This window comes from Lolium perenne, chromosome 4, assembly GCF_019359855.2.
Source record: "Lolium perenne isolate Kyuss_39 chromosome 4, Kyuss_2.0, whole genome shotgun sequence".
In the NCBI taxonomy this organism is placed as follows: Eukaryota; Viridiplantae; Streptophyta; class Magnoliopsida; order Poales; family Poaceae; genus Lolium; species Lolium perenne.
In genome coordinates, this window is record NC_067247.2 from 360,765,807 (window position 1) to 360,786,368 (window position 20,562).

General features: G+C 48.3%; 2 protein-coding genes across 2 annotated transcripts; one reads left to right on the top strand and one right to left on the bottom strand.

Moving 5' to 3' along the window:
• Nucleotides 1-5,690: 5,690 nt before the first annotated feature.
• On the bottom strand, nt 5,691-7,195 carry LOC127347949 (uncharacterized). The gene is made up of 2 exons (XM_051374078.1): nt 5,971-7,195; nt 5,691-5,728 (listed from the first exon to the last, which is right to left on the bottom strand). The coding sequence occupies exons 1-2, from the start codon at nt 7,193-7,195 to the stop codon at nt 5,691-5,693; spliced, it is 1,263 nt and encodes a 420-aa protein (XP_051230038.1).
• Nucleotides 7,196-8,088: 893 nt separating this feature from the next.
• LOC127296817 (protein transport protein SEC31) lies at nt 8,089-10,515 on the top strand. Its single transcript, XM_051327045.1, has 7 exons — nt 8,089-8,489; nt 8,544-8,757; nt 8,838-8,957; nt 9,370-9,472; nt 9,573-9,715; nt 9,788-9,931; nt 10,134-10,515. The coding sequence occupies exons 2-7, from the start codon at nt 8,563-8,565 to the stop codon at nt 10,251-10,253; spliced, it is 825 nt and encodes a 274-aa protein (XP_051183005.1). The 5' UTR covers nt 8,089-8,489; nt 8,544-8,562; the 3' UTR covers nt 10,254-10,515.
• The last annotated feature ends 10,047 nt before the right edge of the window (nt 10,516-20,562 follow it).

Sequence of the window (20,562 nt, forward strand, 5' to 3'; positions counted from 1 at the left end):
GGAGATCTCGAGGATGCCCGCCCGAATGTGAACTCCTTCAAGCGCCACTTCAGGCCCCACGGTGGGTGCCAACTGTCGTCGTGGCGAACGAGCAGATGCCATAGGATGGCTTAGATTGGGGCCGAATGGACGCTAGAGGATTCGGGGGAGGGTTTGCGACTAGATGGGATGAACTTCCGGATGCTTTCCTCAAGAACACAACCAAAGGCCGGTATGCAAGAAGAGAGACAAGAGGAAGAACTCTTTACTAGTTCGCAAGCTTCATTGATCTCAACATGGTTACAGGTGCTTGAATACAAGTTCTATCGTCTAATCCCTTCTGTGGACACGCGCCTGTATGAGGCAGTACCCCCTCTCCTTATATAGGGGAGAGGGTGGCTTACAGAACAAGGAACCCTAATGGCATCTTTGACTGGACAAACTACTTTACAAAGCTACTTTAACCACAGATGACGCCGGGGTCCTCTTTAATCAGGAACGCTGACGTCCTCCGGCTTCTTTCAGCGTCATCTCTCTCTTTGGCGCCAGGGCTCTGATTAAAGCCACTTTGCTTAGCTCATCCTTGTCTTCTTGCTCTGAAGAGAATCTTTGACCAGTCCTGCCGACAGGCCCTTCTCTCCGGTATCTTCTTTACCGGGTTCCGGCATACCCCCTTGGGGATACCGGCTTAGCTTCACTTAGCCCAAACTCCTACCTTTGTTTCCGGTAAGAACATTAAACCGGTATCTCGATGGCTCAAACCATCCGGTTTGGCATGCCTTTGGCATACCGGGGGTTATCCCCCCAACACAACCTTCGAGCTCAACCAGAGCATGCCATTGACGAAAAGCTAAGCCACATATCCAGCACTCCGCTCTAGCTTCACTGGCCTCCCGGTGATAGAGAATCCTGGTTGGGAGGCCAGGAGCGCCGGCGGACCAGTTTGCATTCAAAGAAGAGCACAACAGCCTGCATTAGCGAGAGGGACAGTACCCTGACAACCATAATTTTCGGTACACCTGCACCTGCCTCTGTGGCAATATAACAAACAACAACAAAACAAGAACACATTTTATTTGGATTTTCCCATGGTAATTAATCACTACTTGTACTGCATATTGAACATTTTCTTTAGGAGTACTCAGCAAATCCTTTATGTTTCTCTATTAGAGAAGTAAACATCTACTATGTCAGTGAAATGGAGGAGAGGTGCCTATTTGCAACTTAAAAGACAGGGAAGTAACTCAAGTAAGCAGTTACAACGCAGAGGTTCGGTTATATTCAGAAAAGCAAATGTTCAAACAGTAACAGAAAAATAGGACCTTACCTTGCGTCAACAGAACATGTAGTGGTCCATACACTGCATCGCAGGGAGGTTGAGGAAGCGGTCGTCCTTGATCCATCAACAAAAACACCGCACCTCTGCCTCCACCACGGCCTCCTCAACGCGATAACAAAACGAGCTGTGAGGCTGCATTCGTCCACCAACTGCGGTCGTCCGGCAGCCGCCGTTGTCCACCAGCCGTGACCACCATAAACCACCTATTGTACTCCTCCCGTGGATTCTTAGTGGAGAGGCTATCGCGAGAAAGTGTGATGAGGGCGGGCCCTGCCCCGAGGTCACCTCCTTCCTCATCTCCGGCCATGGCCGGGTGGGCGAGCTCCGGCGAGGGCGAGTTCCACCAGTAGCCGTTCGAACGAGCTCCGGCGCAGACTCCCTCCGCCAGGCCCAGGCGGGCGAGCTCTGGCAGCGGACGGCCGAGCTGCAGCGCGGGCGAGCTCCGCCAGGGGCCGGCCGGGCTCCCTCGGGCGGTGGCGAAGGAGGTGTGACGAGGGAGACCCCGGCCGGACGAGTTGCGGCGCGGGCTCCCTCTGTCAGTACCAGGCGGGCGACCTCCGGCGCGGGCTCACTCTGCTAGGGAACGGGCAGGCGACCTCCGTCGCGGGCGAGCTCCGCCAGGGGCCGGCTGTGGATGGGCTTCTCAAGGCAAAGCGCCGCCCGCCTCCGTGCCACGGCGGCCGTCCCGTTCGGCTCCTTCCCAGGAAGAGGCGACGCGCATCATTGGGAAGGGGGAGAGAGGAGAAACGAGGCTTGTGGAAGGAAAGGAGGGCTGGGGATTGGAGGGGCGATCTAGGGTTTCACTTTCACCCTTGCCCTGTGGAAAGGAGAAAGAAGGCGACCAAACCGTGTGGTGCGTGCCTGCCTCTCGCCGCACGTCATGGACTATTTCTAAAGCTGGCCGAGTGAGAAAGGTTTTTACTGCATCTAACGGCTGGAGTGAAAAGCAGGAGGAAAATTTTACTGTGTAACTGAATTGAACGGGCCAGATGAATGTGCCCCTCAGAGTGGCATCAGCGCCCGAGTAGTCTCGCGACCTTTATAAGTAGAACGAGGGTTTTGCGGAATTAGCGTCTCGTGCAGCGGATGCGATCATGGGTAGGCCTGTCGTTGTTCCGTTGTTCCTAGCTGATTCATGCTCCAATCGTCGTGAGTTTTGGGCTTTACCCGTTGGAGGCCAGCGAGAGATATTTTCTAGGATTTGGCCGTGATTGTTCAGTTGTGAGTTTCTGATGAAACATAAGGTTCAGTCATTGCCTAGTGAATTTGAGTTGCCGAGATTCTGTTGAAAACTGTAAGAGTTTAGGAACCACACATTGTGGTGTCTTGTATTGATCTATATATAGGGGGAATACAAGACAGAGTCCTTGTCACATACGACACGGACACATACAGGATTACACATATACAACCGTATCTCTATACAAATACATATACGGTTCATATTCTAACACCCTCCCTCAGTCGAAAATGGGCGTCCTACGAATGTTGAGACTGTCCCGAAAATCCAAAAAGAGAGGAGATGGTAATCCTTTAGTGAAGATGTCCGCAAACTGTGAAGAACTCGGCACATGAAGTACCCTAACATCACCTGTGGTGACTCGATCCCGTACGAAATGAAGATCAATCTCCACATGCTTGGTGCGCTGATGGTGCACTGGATTCTGTGTCATGTAGACTGAACTGACATTATCACAGAACACAATAGTTGCACCCGAGACTGGCCGATGAAGCTCCTGCAGAAGCTGGCGAAGCCAACAAGTCTCGGCCACCACATTTGCAACCGCCCGGTATTCAGCCTCAGCACTAGAACGGGACACCGTGTGTTGACGCTTGGCAGACCATGACACGAGATTGGAACTAAGGAACACGCAGTAGCCAGAGGTAGATCGTCGAGTGTCAGGACATCCTGCCCAATCAGCATCTGAATAGGCCGTCAGTTTACTTGAGCTCCGGCGAAACAAGGTCAGTCCATAGTCTATGGTGCCGCGAATGTAGCGCAGAACACGCTTGACAAGGAGCACGTGATTTGCTCGAGGATCATGCATGTGTAAACATATTTGCTGCACCGCATAGGAGATGTCTGGCCGGGTAAATGTCAAGTATTGGAGACCTCCTGCAAGACTCCGATACTCTGTAGGATCTGCCACTGGTTCACTGGATTTGGCTGATAACTTGGAGGCGGTATCAACAGGTGTGGTGATGGACTTGCACTGCGACATACCAGCACGCTCAAGAAGCTCTAACGCATACTTCTCTTGGGAGAGAAACAAACAATCCTTGCTGCGCTTGACGGAGACGCCGAGGAAGTAGTGAAGATCTCCCATATCTGTCATACGGAACTCTGACCGAAGCGAGGCAATTAAGCTAGCCAGCAGAGCTGAGGAGGAGGCCGTCAATACTATGTCGTCCACATAGAGCAAAAGATATGCTGTGTCTGGTCCACGCCAATAGATGAACAAGCTACTGTCGGACTTGGAGCCAATGAACCCAAGAGATGTGATGTAGGTGGCAAACCGCTGAAACCATGCCTGAGGTGCTTGCTTTAATCCGTATAAGGACTTGTTGAGACGACACACTTTGTCAGGAAAGTTGGGATCAACAAACCCTGACGGCTGACGAGCATATACTGTTTCCACTAGAGTGCCATTGAGAAAAGCGTTCTTGACATCGAGCTGATGTATGGGCCAGTTGCTAGACAGGGCAATAGACAACACTGTGCGGATGGTGGCTGGTTTCACAACAGGGCTGAAAGTTTCATCGAAATCAATCCCTTCATGTTGGGTGAATCCTCGCAGAACCCAACGAGCTTTGTATCGATCCAAGGAACCATCAGACTTGAGCTTGTGACGATAGATCCACTTGCCGGTGACAATGTTTGCATTGCGAGGAGGATCAACAAGCTCCCAAGTATTGTTTGAGAGCAGAGCACCGTACTCATCAGTCATAGCTGAGCACCAGTTAGGGTCCTTGAGTGCACCACGATATGTCTTCGGAATGGGAGATAAACCTTCGACGTGAAGATAAAAAATCTTCTTGGGCTGCACAACCCCTGACTTGGCGCGAGTGACCATGGTATGAGAGGGCGGTGGCGGTGGTGCACGCGGTCGTCGAACCGGTGCAGTTGCAGCCGGCTCGGGCGGCGAGGCTGCAGTGGAGGGTGCTGCCGCGACAGAGAGACGAAGCGCGGCAGGCTGCCGGGCAGCCGAGGGCGAAGCCAGGGCAGGTGAGGGCGCGGCAGGCTCATCTGCCGCGGCAGAGAAACTAGGCGCGACAGGTTGCCGGACCGCAGACGCCCGATCCGTCGCAGGGGGCGCCGCAGGAGGCACAGCTGGAGCGACCGTGGCAGGCACGGTATACGGTGTCGGCACCATCGTTTGGTCAGGAACCTGCAAAAACTCATAGGTATGCAAGGAAGGAGTGGACGATGGAGAGGACACAGTGTTAGCGAAGGGAAAGCTCGTCTCATCGAAAACAACGTGACGAGATATGATGATCTTCTGGGTAGACCTGTCGAGGCAGCGATAGCCAATATGATGGGACAGATATCCGAGAAACACACAAGGCACGGAGCGGGGAGCAAGTTTATGCGGTGCAACAACCGAGGTGTTGGGGTAACACAGACATCCGAAAACCCTAAGACCAGCATAGGAGGGGTCCTTACCAAGATGGGCGCGGAAGGGGGCGCGCCCCGCAATGGCTTTGGATGGAAGCCGATTGTGAAGAAGAACGGTTGTATGGAGAGCTTCGACCCAGAAACGAGGTGACATGCTAGCTTGTAGAAGGAGAGTGCGTGTGATGTCGTTAAGAGTGAGAATAATCCTTTCTGCTTTACCGTTTTGTTGAGATGTATATGGACATGAAAAGCGGAGTGCTATTCCATGGTTTTTGGCAAACGTGTGAAGGAGAGAATTATCGAACTCACGACCATTGTCGCATTGAATAGCTTGTAGGCGTGCTTGAAACTGGGTATGAGCCAAGGCATGCAGGGACGCTAAGTGAGAGAAAACTTCAGACTTTGCTCGTAGAGGATAGACCCAATACTGAGTGAAATCATCAAGACAAACAAGGTAGTACTTAAAACCAGAAATACTCTCAACAGGAGACGTCCACAAATCACAGTGTATTATTTGAAAAGGGGCGACAGTTACACGATTGGTGGAGTAAAAAGGAAGACGAACATGGACAGGCATTGCACAAGCTAGTCTTATCTTTATTCTTTTCCCTAGGTATAACAGAAGAGCGAACTAAGGAGTCCATGACAGGCCAGCCTGGATGTCCGAGTCGACGGTGCCATAGCGCAGAATCGGCAACGAGGAAGGCAGTGGGTGGGCTGGTGGAAGAAGCTTGGACCGGGTAGAGAGCTCCGAAGCTATTGCATCTGAGAATCTCGGTCCTGGTACGCAGATCCTTCACAGAGAAACCAATAGGGTCAAATTCAACAGAGACACGATTATCAGTAGTGAATTGACGCACTGACAGAAGGTTTTTGACAATGTGAGGAGCTACTAAGACATTACGAAGGTAAAGTGGGCGAGTGGAGGAGGAAAGGGGACGTGTGTGGCTGGTAGCAGTGATCGGAAGAGAGGAACCATTACTGACAATAACCGCACGAGAGGAAGGTGAAGGGGGGGACACGGATGTGAGCATACCGGGGTCGGACGCGAAGTGGGAGGATGCGCCAGTATCCATTACCCATTCACGAGGAGGAGCTTGCAGTCCCATGGTCTGGAACTGATTGAGCAGAGCCTGCTGGTCCCAGGAGGCCATCGATGGTGCCGGAGATGGAGGTGCAGCGATGGGAGCGGTGTTGCCGTAGCCGTGGGGCAATGGTGGAGTGCCATAGCCGTAGGAGGGAACCGCACCATATGGGTTGTGCGCGTAGTAGGCATGAGAGGGCGGCGTGGGGCGGGGCACGTAGCGCTGCCGACCAAGCAAGCCGGCCTGGCCGTAGGGCCACATCTGGAAGGCGCCGTTCCAGGGAAGCTGCATTGGCGTCCAGGATGGGGCGGCTGGGGTCGGAGCCGTAGCGGGCGCGCCCTCTTTATCCTGCTTCTCCTTGTCCTGTTTCTTTTTCTTTTTCTTTCCCTTGCCGTCAGCCTTGCCAGGATTAGGGTTTGGGTTGGGCGTGGTGGAGTAGAGAGCCGTGTCACCAGAGCGGGATCGACGGTTCTTCTTCTTCATGTCCTGAAGCTCAAGGAGAGACCGGCATTTGTCGAAGTTCATCCCGGGCATGAGGGAGATGAGATCGGCGGCCGAGTCGTATTGCTCGGGGAGGCCGTTGAGGCACTGGATGACAAGCTTGGCGTCGTCGACCGGAGCGCCTAGATCAGTAAGGCCATCAGAAAGGCTCTTAACCTTGGTCAAGTAGTCCTTCATCGTCAGCTCGCCCATGTCGAGCCCGTCGAGCTCGGTGGAGAGATGAAGCTGGCGGTTGATCTTGTGATCGGTGAAGAGGCCGTTGATGCTGGTCCAAAGCTCGACGGCTATGGGATCATCGCCCGGTTTCATGACTGCGTCGAGGAGGCCAAGGGAGACGGACCCATAGAGCCACGAGACGACCGTGGCGTCGAGGAGAGTCCACTCTGGCGTCGGATCGGACGGAGCAGCCGCGTCGATGTGATCCAGCAGGGCGTACTTGCGAAGGGCGGCGCGAAAGAACGTGCGCCATTGGCGGTGAACGCCGGTGTCGAGGGCGAGCTCGACGGGAACATGGCCCTTGATGGAGGAGAGGCCGACGGCTTGGGCGTGCAAGGAGGAGATGGAGAAGAGTCCCGCGCTGGAGTTCGCGGGGTTGGCGATGGCAAGCTTGCTGGTTGCCTCGCGTTCCTGCTTCTCCTTGAGCTCCCTCGCAGCGCGCTCGCTGTCGTCGCCCATGGCTGCCAAGAAGGGATCTAGGGTTTAGGAGGTGGGTGGCTCCCAGAGGTGGCGGCGGAAGAGAAGGGCGACGCGGTCCGGGTTAGGGTTTTGCGTCTGATACCATGTAAGAGTTTAGGAACCACACATTGTGGTGTCTTGTATTGATCTATATATAGGGGGAATACAAGACAGAGTCCTTGTCACATACGACACGGACACATACAGGATTACACATACAGGATTACACATACAGGATTACACATATACAACCGTATCTCTATACAAATACATATAGGGTTCATATTCTAACAAAAACTAGTGAAATCTGAAGATTCAGTCATGATTGTCTAGCAATATTATTCAATTGCGAACTATAATAAAATCTGAAGTTTCAGTCATTGCCTAAGTAATTATTGCCTAGTGAATTTGACTTTCTGTAAATCATTGTGTGTTATGTGTCCAACCTCCTGGATATATGAATTGTGTGCTATGTGTCTCGCGCGCACAGCGGAATTAACTCTTCTTTGGTTTCATGAGTGTTTGTGGAATTAGCGTCTCGTGAAGCGGATGTTCAGTTGATTGATCTCGTTTGTTACTTTACTGGTAGCTGCTTCATGCTCCAGTCATCGGGAGATTTGGGCTTTACCGTTGGAGGCTAGGGAGAGAAATTTTCTAGGATTTGGCATGTTCATGATTCTTCAGTTGTGACTTTCTGATGAAAGCTGAGGTTCAGTCATTGCCTAGTGAATTTGAGTTGCCGAGATTCTGTTCAAAACTAGTGAAACGAGGTTTAAAAACATGTAAAAACATTATGTGTTTTGTGCCCAAGCTCCTGGAAATATGAATTCATATGTACAAAACTGTGCGGATTTGGAGCCTGAACCTGCCCTAATGTAAGTACACCTTGTCTCGATGAAATGATTGCGTAAGTAATTGCCTAGTAATGAAATCTCAAGTTTCAGTCCTTGCCTAAGTAATTGCCTAGTGAATTTGACTTGCTGTAAATCATTGTGTGTTATGTGTCCAGGCTCCTGGAAATATGAATTCGTCTATATAAGAGGTTTGTTAGACAAGTGGTATAATGCATTTAATACTTGCGTTACATATGTGCTGGTTATTTTCCTACTCATTTCGTAAGGTGTACATACAGCAAGGTCTGATGCATGCTGTAGAAAAAGAAACTAGCAATGATTCATTTCTGACAATTGGTTTTGTGCAGCTGCGACCTCAAGAGCTTATCTGTTGCTGCCAAACCGAAACCTGAGATACTGAATCCAGACCTGAATCAACCTGAGATCGATCAAGCCGGAATGTATGTTTGTTTCCGATACAGTGTATATTCCGCATCTGATATTCTCTGTTGCAGTGATGTTGCTGTCTCCAACATGTACTCTGAGATGAAACAAGACAACACCATCTGCTGGACTTACTCTGGACATAAAGACTATTTCCAGATTAAAGAAGAAACTGAGGATGAAAGGTCTGAAAGGGAATTGATCTTGAAAAAGGAACGTGTGGTGAATCATCAGGTGATGACGCAAATGACGCTTGTGACAGAAGCCTGTAACTTGCAAGGACCGGTAAGGGTTATCTCTTAAATGGGTTAACCATCACATATAAATGGAAGTTTCAGCTTTTTAAAATATGAAAACTGCTGCAGGTTCTGGGGTTGTCCTTCAATGAATTACACCCACACTGGATTGGCACCGCCGCCTTGGGTGAGCAGATATGCGTTCATGATTTATACCACCCAATTCAGCTCTCCAGGAAGAAACTTGAGGTAGTATGTTGCATTCATCCCTTGTATGATTTTTTTTTTTTTTTGAACAAGCCTTGTATGATTTCTTGTTCAGTTCGTTAGAGTTACTTGTGCTTTTTGGTTGTCCCATTCACTGAACTTGGTGTGGTTGTCTTATTACCAAATGCTGACTTGTCGCTGTTTCGAACCGAGAATAGATACCACATCTTGCTTTGTTACATCAGTACTGTATTCTTTTGTAAGTCATCCAGACTACTGAATCACATTTTTTTTCAACATTTCTATACTAGCAGATCAAATCTTAATGTGTTGATATAGCTTTTACCTGACGAGTTGGTTGTAAGCTGGTAGTTTTTCATGTTCAGTTGGATAATTTCTGCTATCAGATGGCCCTGGCTGTTGGATTTTTACCCTGTGCTGCTATGTTTTTCAGGTCTGTGACAATGAATCAAAAGTAAACACTCAAATTACATGCTTAAAGTGGAGTAAGATACATCCTTGCATTTTGGCTACGGCGGGTGACGCAGGATTCCTAAGTAATCACCCTCACTCTCTCTCTCTCTCTCTCTCTCTCTCTCTCTCTCTCTCTCTCTCTCTCTCGCTCTCTCTTTCTCACACACAAGAATTATTTTTCAGAACTTTGGGATGTTAGAACTTCGAGACCCGCAACAACATTCAGGGCTGAAGATTTGAACTCTTCGGATCTTGAATTCAGTTGGAACAATCCAATGCACATTGCAGTTTCATTTCTGAACAATGAAAGAGCAGCACCAATTAAGGTAGTAAAATATCATCGTTGGCCCTTATTCATCATTTAGCAGTTGATGATGTCTCATTTGTGCTTTCCCTAGGTCTGGGACATGAGGAATACAATGAATCCTCATGATGCATATGGTTCTTCTGGAGTAGTGTCCTTGTCCTGGAATCGCTCTGGTCTACTCCTTGCGTCCCACCAAAATGGTTCACTGACCTGCTACGATGTGTATCAGAAGAAGGTAATAGTTATGCATAGTTTATGATTAGCTTTGGTCTGGTTAATTCACTGTCTTCCTAGCTATACTACTGCCATTTCTGCACATCATCATGTTCACCAAGATGTGCCTAAATTGTAAAAGATAATAACACATGACACACTATTGAGTGTGGTATCACTGAAGAGGAACTATCATCTGATTGCAAACTCTTATCACATTGCAGATGCTTGAGGAGAAGAAATTCGTCCATTCCGACCTTGGATCAATTTGGAGTCACTCAGATGATGTAGCTGCCTCATTATCGTCAAAGACTGGAGTAAAGCTGTATGAAATCGGAGGGTGAACTTGAGGTTTCTTGTGGGAAAGGCACAGAAACGTTTATACCATCTCGTCACTGACTAGTGTAGCTTCTGGGAAATACATACAAAAGTTTATACCATGCCTTTGTTCAAAGCTTGTGGGAAGATAAATACACCATGTAGGCTTTACACAAGATACGATGATACAATGCATCCGTTTGATGCTTTTTTGTACCAAGGCAATACACATTTTCTTTTGTTGCATGTCACAGAAAAAGAAAAGAAGGAAAAGAGGGTTGATATGTACATGTGCCAGTTTGATTGATTGATGAAATTGTTCTGCATTGATTCTTATTTTTGTGAGGCATTAGAGATAGAGGGAGACAAATGCCGAGCAGGCCATTACAAGGGTAAAGGTTTGCAAATCATGGGCAAAGCAGTTGCTATATCTACTGGACAAACGGAATAAAACTACAGGAAGGTGGTGAGGCAGATGATCCTTGACTTCAGAGATCACCAAGGAGAGCCTCCACAGGTTTCTGCAGGTTTGATTCAGTGCGACAGAGACTCAGAGAGGGCTTCTCTGGCGTCAGCTCACACGCAGGGAGTGAGGTAAAGTTATAGGCGTTCCTGGTCGCCCAGCATATCTTGCCCCCGCTTGTCCTCTCCGTCTTCAAGACCCCGGCCAAATCTAACCGCGCGGCCTATTCTCCTTCTTGCACCGATCTTCTATAAGAGCATCTCCCGAAAAAACGCAAAACGAAAAGCGCGAGTTCAATTCACCGAAAACGCAAGTTCTGTCGAATTTCGCAGTGCCGCAGAATAGAACCCGTAAAACGAAACTGAAAACTGGAATTCGAATTGGCGCGGGTAAGTTTAAGGCGATGATCATAGTTCATACATGAAATAGATGCGTCAATTGCACATCGATACATACATACTGCGGGGAATTGACATTATACTACTACACCGGCAACCTAACCTAGCTTAAAATGAGCAAAATGCGGCCTGCTAGCTATGGCGCGCGCGGCGGTGCCGGTGCTGGCGGAGATCGTCGGCGGCGTGAAGTCTTCACGCCTCATCCTTATCAAGCTCGACTATTTCGAGCTTGACCTTGCGGACGCGGGCCTCCCGGCGGGCCGCCTCGTACTCCTGTACCTGGCGGACGGCGTCGGCTTCTTCACGGCGGAAGCGGGCCCTCGCCTCCGCCTCGCTGATGGCGAACGTCTGCGCCATCACCGCCTCCTCCTCGTCGCTACCGTGGACGTAGTCCCTGGCGGAGAAGGTTGGAGAGCGCGCGGGGACGAGTTCGTCCTCCTCGACGCTCGGCGCCACGGGCAGCCACGGAGCGCGGCTGGACTGCCCGGAAGAGGAGCTCTCCGCCTGGTTGCCGTAGCGGGCGAGCTTCCCTGGGGGCTGGTCCACCGGCGAGCGCTACGCTTGCGCGCGCCCTCGGTGCGGTTCCACTACCGCCGCTCCGCCTCGTTGCGGAAGAAGGGCGGACGCGGCGGCGAATCGCCGCCGCCCAAACCCGCGGCTCGGCTGACAGCACCTCCACGGGAGGCCATCGCGTGGCGGTGGGTGGGTGATTGGTGGCTCTTCCGGCGTGGATTGCTCGTCGGAGCGTGGGTCTAGCGGCGGCGGAGGGAGAGGAGACGGCGGAGGGGAGTAGGGTTTGCGAACCGAACTCCCCTCCGCGATCCCTTTTAATAGGGTCCGTGCGGAGAGTTGTTCGGGCCCCCGAACTTCCAATTCGGGCCGGCCCATTTTTTCGGGTGCTGATCTGCGCCAGTTTCGGCCCGAACCCGTAAATCCGCCGGAAAAGTTCGGTTCCGGCGGGATTTACGGGCTCTGTTAGAGTTGCTCTAAAGGGACCACACCGATCCTGGAAACCCCTCACTAGATTCTTATCTCCTTCCCAGTAGCCCCCTTGCCAAGCGAATCGAGCTAAGGCTATCTTCTTCCTCGTCTCCGGCCAAGTTCACTGCCGCCGGTTTTCAGATCGCGGCGACCTCTTCGGGGCACCCCCAGTGCAATTTGTTGACAATGACAGCGAGATCCTTGAAACACCACAAGAAAATCCCGAGTTTCAATTGCATCTACACTAGCCCGCAGCCACCGACCCGAGAAGCTGGCCGTCGACCTTCCGCCGAGAGGATGCTCGATGACGCTACATCATTCGCCTATGACCATGGAGTGCCTCCCGAGGCGCGTGCCGCACCCCTGAGCACGACCATATCCCCTGCATCAAGTTATGCACGAAGTCGGCCGGAAGCCCCCCCCTATTCCTCGCCGCCGGCGCGAGCACGCGCCGAAACAACCGCTTTGTGTACGTTCGCCTGTTAAGCCAGAAAGTGGACCATGTTCACTAAATATGCTTAAAAAATGAATGGTCATATATCTCAAAGGCTTCTTTTAGAAAATGAACTTTTGAAAGATACTCTCTCCCTCTTATTAATGTTGTCTAAAATTTATCAAAAATAGATAATATTCCCTCCGTTCAGATTAAATTGACGCGGGTTGTGTATAGAAAGTAGCTCACATAATTGTTATCTGTGAAATGGTGTTTGATTATTGTATATGGAGCAGCACATAATTGTGATAAAGAAGAGTTCCTTGTGGAACTAGGTAATATTTGCAGCAATCAAACTCTACCAATTTTGGTAGGGGAAGATTTCAATCTGTTGAGATTTTCCTCTGAAAAAAATAAAGTCATGACCCATAACAAGTGGTCTGATATTTTCAATTCCATCATCAACACTTGTGCTTTGAGAGAGATTCATATGTCTGGTGGTCAGTACACATGGTCTAATAATCACACTGATCCCACTTTGGAGAAATTGGACAGATTTTTTACGAGCAGTTCCTGGGAAGATTTATTTCCTTTAGTCACTGTTCACAAACTTGTGAGAGAGGTGTCAGATCATAACCCCTTGATTCTTGATACCTTGGACATCAGAGTAAAAAACAGAGAATTCAGATTTGAGAAAAGATGGATCAATGAGGAAAACTTCTTGGACAGAGTCAAGAGAAGCTGGGATCAACAGGTGTTTGCCAATAATAGCCTGGAAAGACTGCAGAAAAATTAAAAAATGTCAAAAAAGCCTTGAAAGGATGGGGTGCCAATCTGAGAGGTGCTGACATTAAGAAAAAAATGAGATATCTCTACAGAGTTGAAAGATACTGAAGAGAATGGAATTTTTGTCTCCACTCCAAAGAAAAAGGAAGACTATGCTACAACAAGAACTGCTAAAAATCCTGGACAATGAAGAATCCTTCTGGAGACAGAGATCTAGAGAAAATTGGCTTCTACAGGGAGATAGCAATTCTGCTTTCTTTCATAGAGCCTCCAATGGGTGCAAAAGGAAAAGAATAACTTTCTCCCTAAAGAAAGGAGATTCCGTTATACAAGGGGATGCTGCTCTGTTGGAGCATGCTACTTCCTTTTATAAGGACTTGTTTGGACCTGTGGCTGCTACAGGTATCAGGTTAAGTGATGAAATTTGGACAGAGGGGGAAAAACTCAATGCTCAGGATCGTTTTGAAATTAAAGATGTTATTGATCATATGGAGAAAAATAAAGCAGAAGGCCCTGATGGTTTTCCCATTGAATTCTATCAGCACTGCAATTTGATATCATGGATGTATTGATGATTTGTTTGAACACAGAATTAACCTTGATAGAATCAATTATGGAATTATTACTTTAATTCACAAGTCTGATGATGCTGATGTCATCCAGAAATTCAGACCAATCTGCATGTTACAAGTATTTTTAAGATTGTGACTAAAACCTTGACTGTCAGAGCAAATCCTGTGATGAGCAAGCTTCTGCTTCCCTGCCAAACTGCATTTATTAAAGGAAGATACATCACTGATGGTGTGATGTTGTTACAGGAAATTCTGAGGGAAAACAAGTTCAAGAAACACCAAGGAGTTGTGCTGAAAATTGACTTTGAAAAAGCATATGATAAAGTGAATTGGGTTTTTTTGTTTGATTGTTGTAAGCCAAAAGGTTTCAGTAGCAACTGTTTGATCTGGATCAAGAAAGTTGTTACTGGTGGGATCCTCAGTGTCAAAGTTAATGACAAAGTGGGCCCATATTTCACTAGTCATAAGGGAGTTAGGCAAGGTGATCTCTTTGCCCCTTTCCTTTTTGGGATTTCTATTTTCGTGCCCCTGGTTCGTTAGTTGTACTCAGTTTTCCCCAGTCCCTTAGTTTTTCCTCAGTTTTCCCCTCCTCTAGTTTGAAACACGCACAAGTGCTGGAACGGCCGTAGGCCGTCAGGTCAGAGGCCTTGACCGTTAGTCTGACCGGGTGGGGCCGCACAGGGGCAGCTCCTCCCTGACCATCTCGTGCTGACGGGTAGGGTCAGGAGACACGTCGGAGCAGCCATCCATCTATCGCTGACGTGTGGGCCGTTTTATTTCATGATTTTATACGCGGTGCTGCCAATGACAAATGGGGCCGCTCTATAGGGCTACCGCAGCCAATGACCAGTGGGGTCGTCTATTTTTCAGGAAAAGACATATATTGCCGCTCTGTGGGGCTGCCGCAGCCAATGACCAGTGGGGTCATCTATTTATTTAGAGAAACTCATATATTGCCGCTCTGTGGGGCCTCCGCAGCCAATTACCAGTGGGGTCGTCTATTTTTCAGGAAAAGACATATATTGCCGCTCTGTGGGGCTGCCGCAGCCAATGACCAGTGGGGTCGTCTATTTATTTAGAGAAAATCATATATTGCCGCTCTGTGGGGCTTCCGCAGCCAATGACCAGTGGGGTCGTCTATTTTTCAGGAAAAGACACATATTGTCGCTCTGTGTGGCTGCCGCAGCCAATGACCAGTGGGATCGTCTACTTATTTAGAGAGAAAAAATCATATATTGCCGCTCTGGGGCTGCGCAGCCAATGACCAGATGGGTCGTCTATTTTTCAGGAAAACTCACATATTGCCGCTCTGATATATGTCTTTAGAGAATATCATAGAGAGAAGCAACAAGTTCGCTAATTAATTATTCTTAAGCTAGACCGGAGAACCGCTGGCAGCTCGTTCCCCACCGTCGGACGGAGCAGCCATCGCCGGCGCCTCGTCGCGCCGCTGGCTCGTCCCTGGCGGCGTCGGACGAATCGTGGCGCGCTGCACGTCAACCACGGCTCCAGCACTTGTTTCGTCCGCACGCATTGTACCCACCGCAGGAAAGTCCGCCGCAAGCAGATCCGCCGCCCACGACGACCGGGATTTGTTCCGCGCACCAATTGGTATAGCTTGGTAAGACCTCCGCTTCTGCCTCCCCCGCCCCCTAATCGATTCGGTTCCCGTAATTTATTGGAGTTTGCAGGTACGAAATAGTCCTCAATGTCTGGTCGTAGCGGGTACACCGGCGAGGGTGGGGATTCGATCATGTCGTGGCCACGTTCTACTTCTCCTACCTCGTCAGAAGTGCAGGTATCTAGCTTCAGCTCTCTGTACTACCGTTGAATTTGAAGTTCCGCCATGGCCTGTTGGGGTGATTTCAGTTGTTCTTTTTTCCATTATTGTTACGATTAGCTGTGCAAGCCGATGATCCATGGTACATTGCATACCAAGATGAATCAACCCGGTGGTGTAGCCAGGAGGATGGATTTGGAGGAGAAGGTGGCCAATTTAGGTGATGAATTGGCCCGTAAAAACCTGATGATATTCGAGCTGAAGCGTATTGTGGAGGAAGAAAAGAAGAATTCAGAGCTTATTCGCAAGGAGAAGTTGAGAGTTGAGACAGATCTTGCCGTATTTGATCAAGTGGTAGAAAATCTAGAACATGAACTTAAAGTGATGGGAGAGGAGAAAAGTAGATTCATCTGTGCAGTTTTATTAGGTGTCATCCCTGTCCTAGCAGTTATGTGGTTACGGTAGACGATTTAGTATAGAATTGTTATTCGGTAGATGGCTCTAACCACTGTATTTTGTTGTGGCTCTAAGCCTTTGTATTTTGGTGTACAATTTCCTACTTGTGCTAAGTAATGCGCACGATAATTTTACAATGCATGAACAATTTATAAAAGTGAAGGGATCCCCAAAGTGAAAGCATGTACCAGCCTCGGATCAAATACATATCAATATCTTCCCAATCAAGTTGGGATAGAATTCAAATCATACATACGGATGTACATGGACACATCAAGAACGTGGAGAAGCTTTTTTGAGACGGAGGTAGTAGTTCGAACAATTTTATCCCATTTGGAAATTGAAAAATACAAATTTATCATAATTTATCCCAATTTGCGGCGTCGAACACGATCATCTGCGCCATCAAACGTTGAAGCGATGTTATCGGCGATGGCTTCAATGTTCGTGGCATCGATGACCAGTGTCGGAACCGCCGCTGTCTTGGTGTACTTCATCAGCGACGGATCTGCGGAGGGCTGGATCGGCGGCTTTGCAGCGCGGTTGTAGACGATGGCTTCAATCGTCTTGGCATCGATTCGCACTCTCGGCACCGGAAGTGAGACATCAACAGCTCCGACATTGAAGGCTGGGTCTGCGCCGTCGAAGCGATTTTGTAGGCGATGGCTTCAATGTTCGTGGCATCGATGACCACTGTCGGCACGGCCGCCGTCTTGGTGTTCTTCATCATTCAACAGATCTGAGAATAGAATCCTCACCGGTTAGAGATAGAGAGAGACAGAGAGAGACATTTCAACTATTTCTGACGGTTAGATCCTCACCGGCACTCTTAGATCCACGAGCGCACGCACGGTTAGATCCGCGCCGCACGCCGCCGCACGCACGGTTAGATCCGCGCCGCGCCGCGCACGCCGCCGCACGCACGGTTAGATCCGCGCCGCCGCACGCCGCCGCGCACGCACGGTTAGATCCGCGCCGCCGCGACCGCCGTAGTAAGAGAGGAAATACGAGAGAGGAGGATTCGACTGGAATATGCGACTGCCAGGGTTGGTAGGTATGTGCTCTGCTCTTGTCTCCGTATGCGTCCATCGTGGTAGAGAGAGAGATACAGGCCGTCCGATCATAAATGATCGAACGGTGCAAGCGTTCGTTGAGCTTTCAACTAACCAAGATCCGTGTGACATACATCTCGACCAATCGAGAGATCAGCCGGTGAGTACAAGTTAGGAAAATCGAGTAGAACTAAGAGGGGGAAAAGTGAGGAAATGTTTATCGGAAGGGCAAAACTGAGTATGACTGAGTAAAACAAGTGGGCCCGGAGGGGGAAAACTGAGTAACACTAAGTAAAACAGGGGCACCCAAATAATAAACGGACTAAGGGAAATTGAAGCTTTTGGCATAAAAATTGTAAAATTGTGTTATTTGAACAATATATTACATTTTGGCCGACTAGATATTGTTTGCAACTCAAAGATACACAAGTGTGACGAATTTGGACTCATTTGGACAAAGTTTGTAAGCATAGTGGGTATTTGGGAGGTGTATTGAGCAGAAAGCCCCGCATCTTCATATCTAGTAGCTCATGGACTAGGAAGTTGTTTTGAAGCTTTTGGCATAAAAACTTCATATCTCTATATTTCCTTTTCCATTATTATTTCTCTAGGTTGTAGGTAACATAACAAGGCTCCATGGGAAGGTTCCACCATGTTTTGAATTATTTTGAATTGAACCCTAAAACCCTAAAACCCTAAAACCCTAAAATGATAAATGTGGCTTAAATGTGGCATACAAATTGTTCATACAAATTCAAATTGTTCAACACAAAGGGATCCCCAATACAAAGGGAACCACAATACAAATTGTTCATACAAATTCAAATTGTTCAACACAAAGGCATCCCCAATACAAATTGTTCAACACAAAGGGATCCCCAATACAAAGGGAACCACAATACAAATTGTTCATACAAATTCAAATTAGTTGTTCAGAATAAAATCTTTCTCTTGCTCCTGGTGTGACTCGGGGCCACCACCTTACTCCGGGTAACCCTACCAGGGATATTACCGGTGTCTACCTTCGTTGTGCCCGCTTGCGTGTTCTTCTTCTTCTGCAAAGCTTGTGCTTTTTCTTCTGCCATGTACTCTTCATAGTTAGCTTCTATCATGGCCTTACTACTTTCGAGGCATTCTCGACTATACTGTTCCCTCTCCTCTAGACTCATCGGTTGAAGCCATTCTACATCCATCTGTTCCCTCTGCTCTCGATCCATCGGTTCAATCTCCTCATGTTCAATTGCTGCTTCAATCTCCTCTGCATTTGCTGCTTCAATCTCCTCATGTTGAACTGCTGCTTCAATCTCCTCTGCATTTGCTGCTTCAATCTCCTCATGTTGAACTCGCTGCTTCAATCTCCTCTCGCATTTGCCGCTTCAATCACCTCATGTTGAACTGCTGCTTCAATCTCAAGTTGAATTGCTGCTTCATTCTCCTCTGCATTTTCTGCTCCCGCCTGATCTTCCATTCCAAAAGCTGGGTCAACTCCATTTTTACAAAGCCTAGCAATGTGTCCAGGGATTCCACAACGTTTGCACTTACATTTTCGAATCGGTGCACCACCCTCTGCACTAGCTATGATCCTATTCTTCCTCGGCCTACCTGCCGGTCTAGTCAATACTGGAGAGTACAGTTTGAAGCCTGGATCGACTTTCATCCATTGGTCTTTTCCCAACAAGGTAGGAACATTCATAGCATATGCAGCCCTAAATTTGGCAACAGAGAAATACTCTGACACATACTGATCAACTTCACCATCTTCACCCCCTATAACACTCATGAAAAACAATGCGTGTATGCAGGGTATCCCACGGATCTGCCATCCCCTACAATGGCATGTCCTATCAACCAAACTCACTGGATACCTCCACTGCCTGTTTTTACTGTCAGTGTAGGTTACCTCAGCCTCCATTCCTTTTCTGACGCATTGCATCCTCAATTGTTTTGCCCTCTCATGCAAAGACTTAATCAAAGATGGGAGCATGAGATGGCCAACATAATTTGTGGATGCAATTCTTTGACGCAGATCGATCTTTATCATGATCATCTGCCTAATCTTATCAAATATTTGCCACAGCATAAGCCCTTTCAATGACTTGACCTTTGAATTGAAACTCTCCGCAAGGTTACTTGTTACATAGTCTACCTTGCAAATTTCATTGAATTGGCTTCTTGACCACACCCTACCATGATATTCATCCAAGTACTCCTTCACCCCAGGTTTTTGTTTATACAACACATCCAAATGAAACAGATGCTTCCTAGAGCTGCATGTGTATGAAGCTGGCCATAGGTTGTCAGTAAAAACTTTACCCTTGAATTTCTTTGTAAAATTCTGTACCAAGCGTCGCATACATTCTCTATGCTCCACTCTAGGGAATACTGCTTCTACCGCAGTCTCCAAACCTTTGCAAGCGTCTGTGTGGATAACAAGTCCTGGTGGATGACCTATAAGATCGCGCAAATTCTGCAGAAACCAAGTCCAACTTTCCTGTGACTCAACCTCCAAAACCCCATAAGCAACAGGGAACATCCAATTATGTCCATCAACTGCAGTAGCAGCAACTAGCTGTCCTTTAAACCTGCCATGAAGAGCTGATGCATCCACGGCCAAATAAGGCCTGCAACCGTCCAAAAAGCCTTTCCAGCAAGCTTTGAAACAAACAAAAGCCCTTCTGAAACCTTCCTTGTGCATTACCTTCCCGCTTTTCAATTTGTAGGGAACTGTATGCTTGTCTATCGCTACAACACTGCCTGGACTAGCCATCTCCACTTCAGCTTTGAAAGTGTAAAGCAACTGAAAGCTTTCATTCCATGGACCATTGATCTTGTCAAGAGCCATTTCCTTTGCATAGAACATCCTCATGTAAGGTACTTCCATTTTATACTTCTCAACCACCTTTTTTACGAGTGCTGTTGGACCAAGTGAAGGATCTTCTCTCAGCCAATCTAGGATTATATCTGCCAACCACCTAGTCTTCGCTAGCTTTGTTTTCAGCTCTGGCTCTTCCCCTAGAGGTTGACACCTATGGATCTCCTTATTCTTCTTTATCTGAAACATAATGATAAGGGATGTCAGTAATAGATAACAAATTTTACACCGTGATCTAAATACACAACTGGTTGGCGTAGTACCTGAACCAAGCCCTTCGCGCATTGTGGATGCATGCAGCCTAAACCTACACCTTGGGTATGGGCATTTAATTGTGAACCTACCTGGCTCACTTTTAACAACCTCAAAATTATTCCTAGTGAGAATGTGATATGTAGTAATTGCATTATGGCAGTCCATCATCGTTTGAAACACGGTGCCTTCTACAAGCTGGGGATCCTCCCTGTTCCACTCAATTGTTGGCAAGTCTTCACCTTCGTAATCGGCTAAAACGAGGCTGTCATCATTCTCATTCTTCTCTT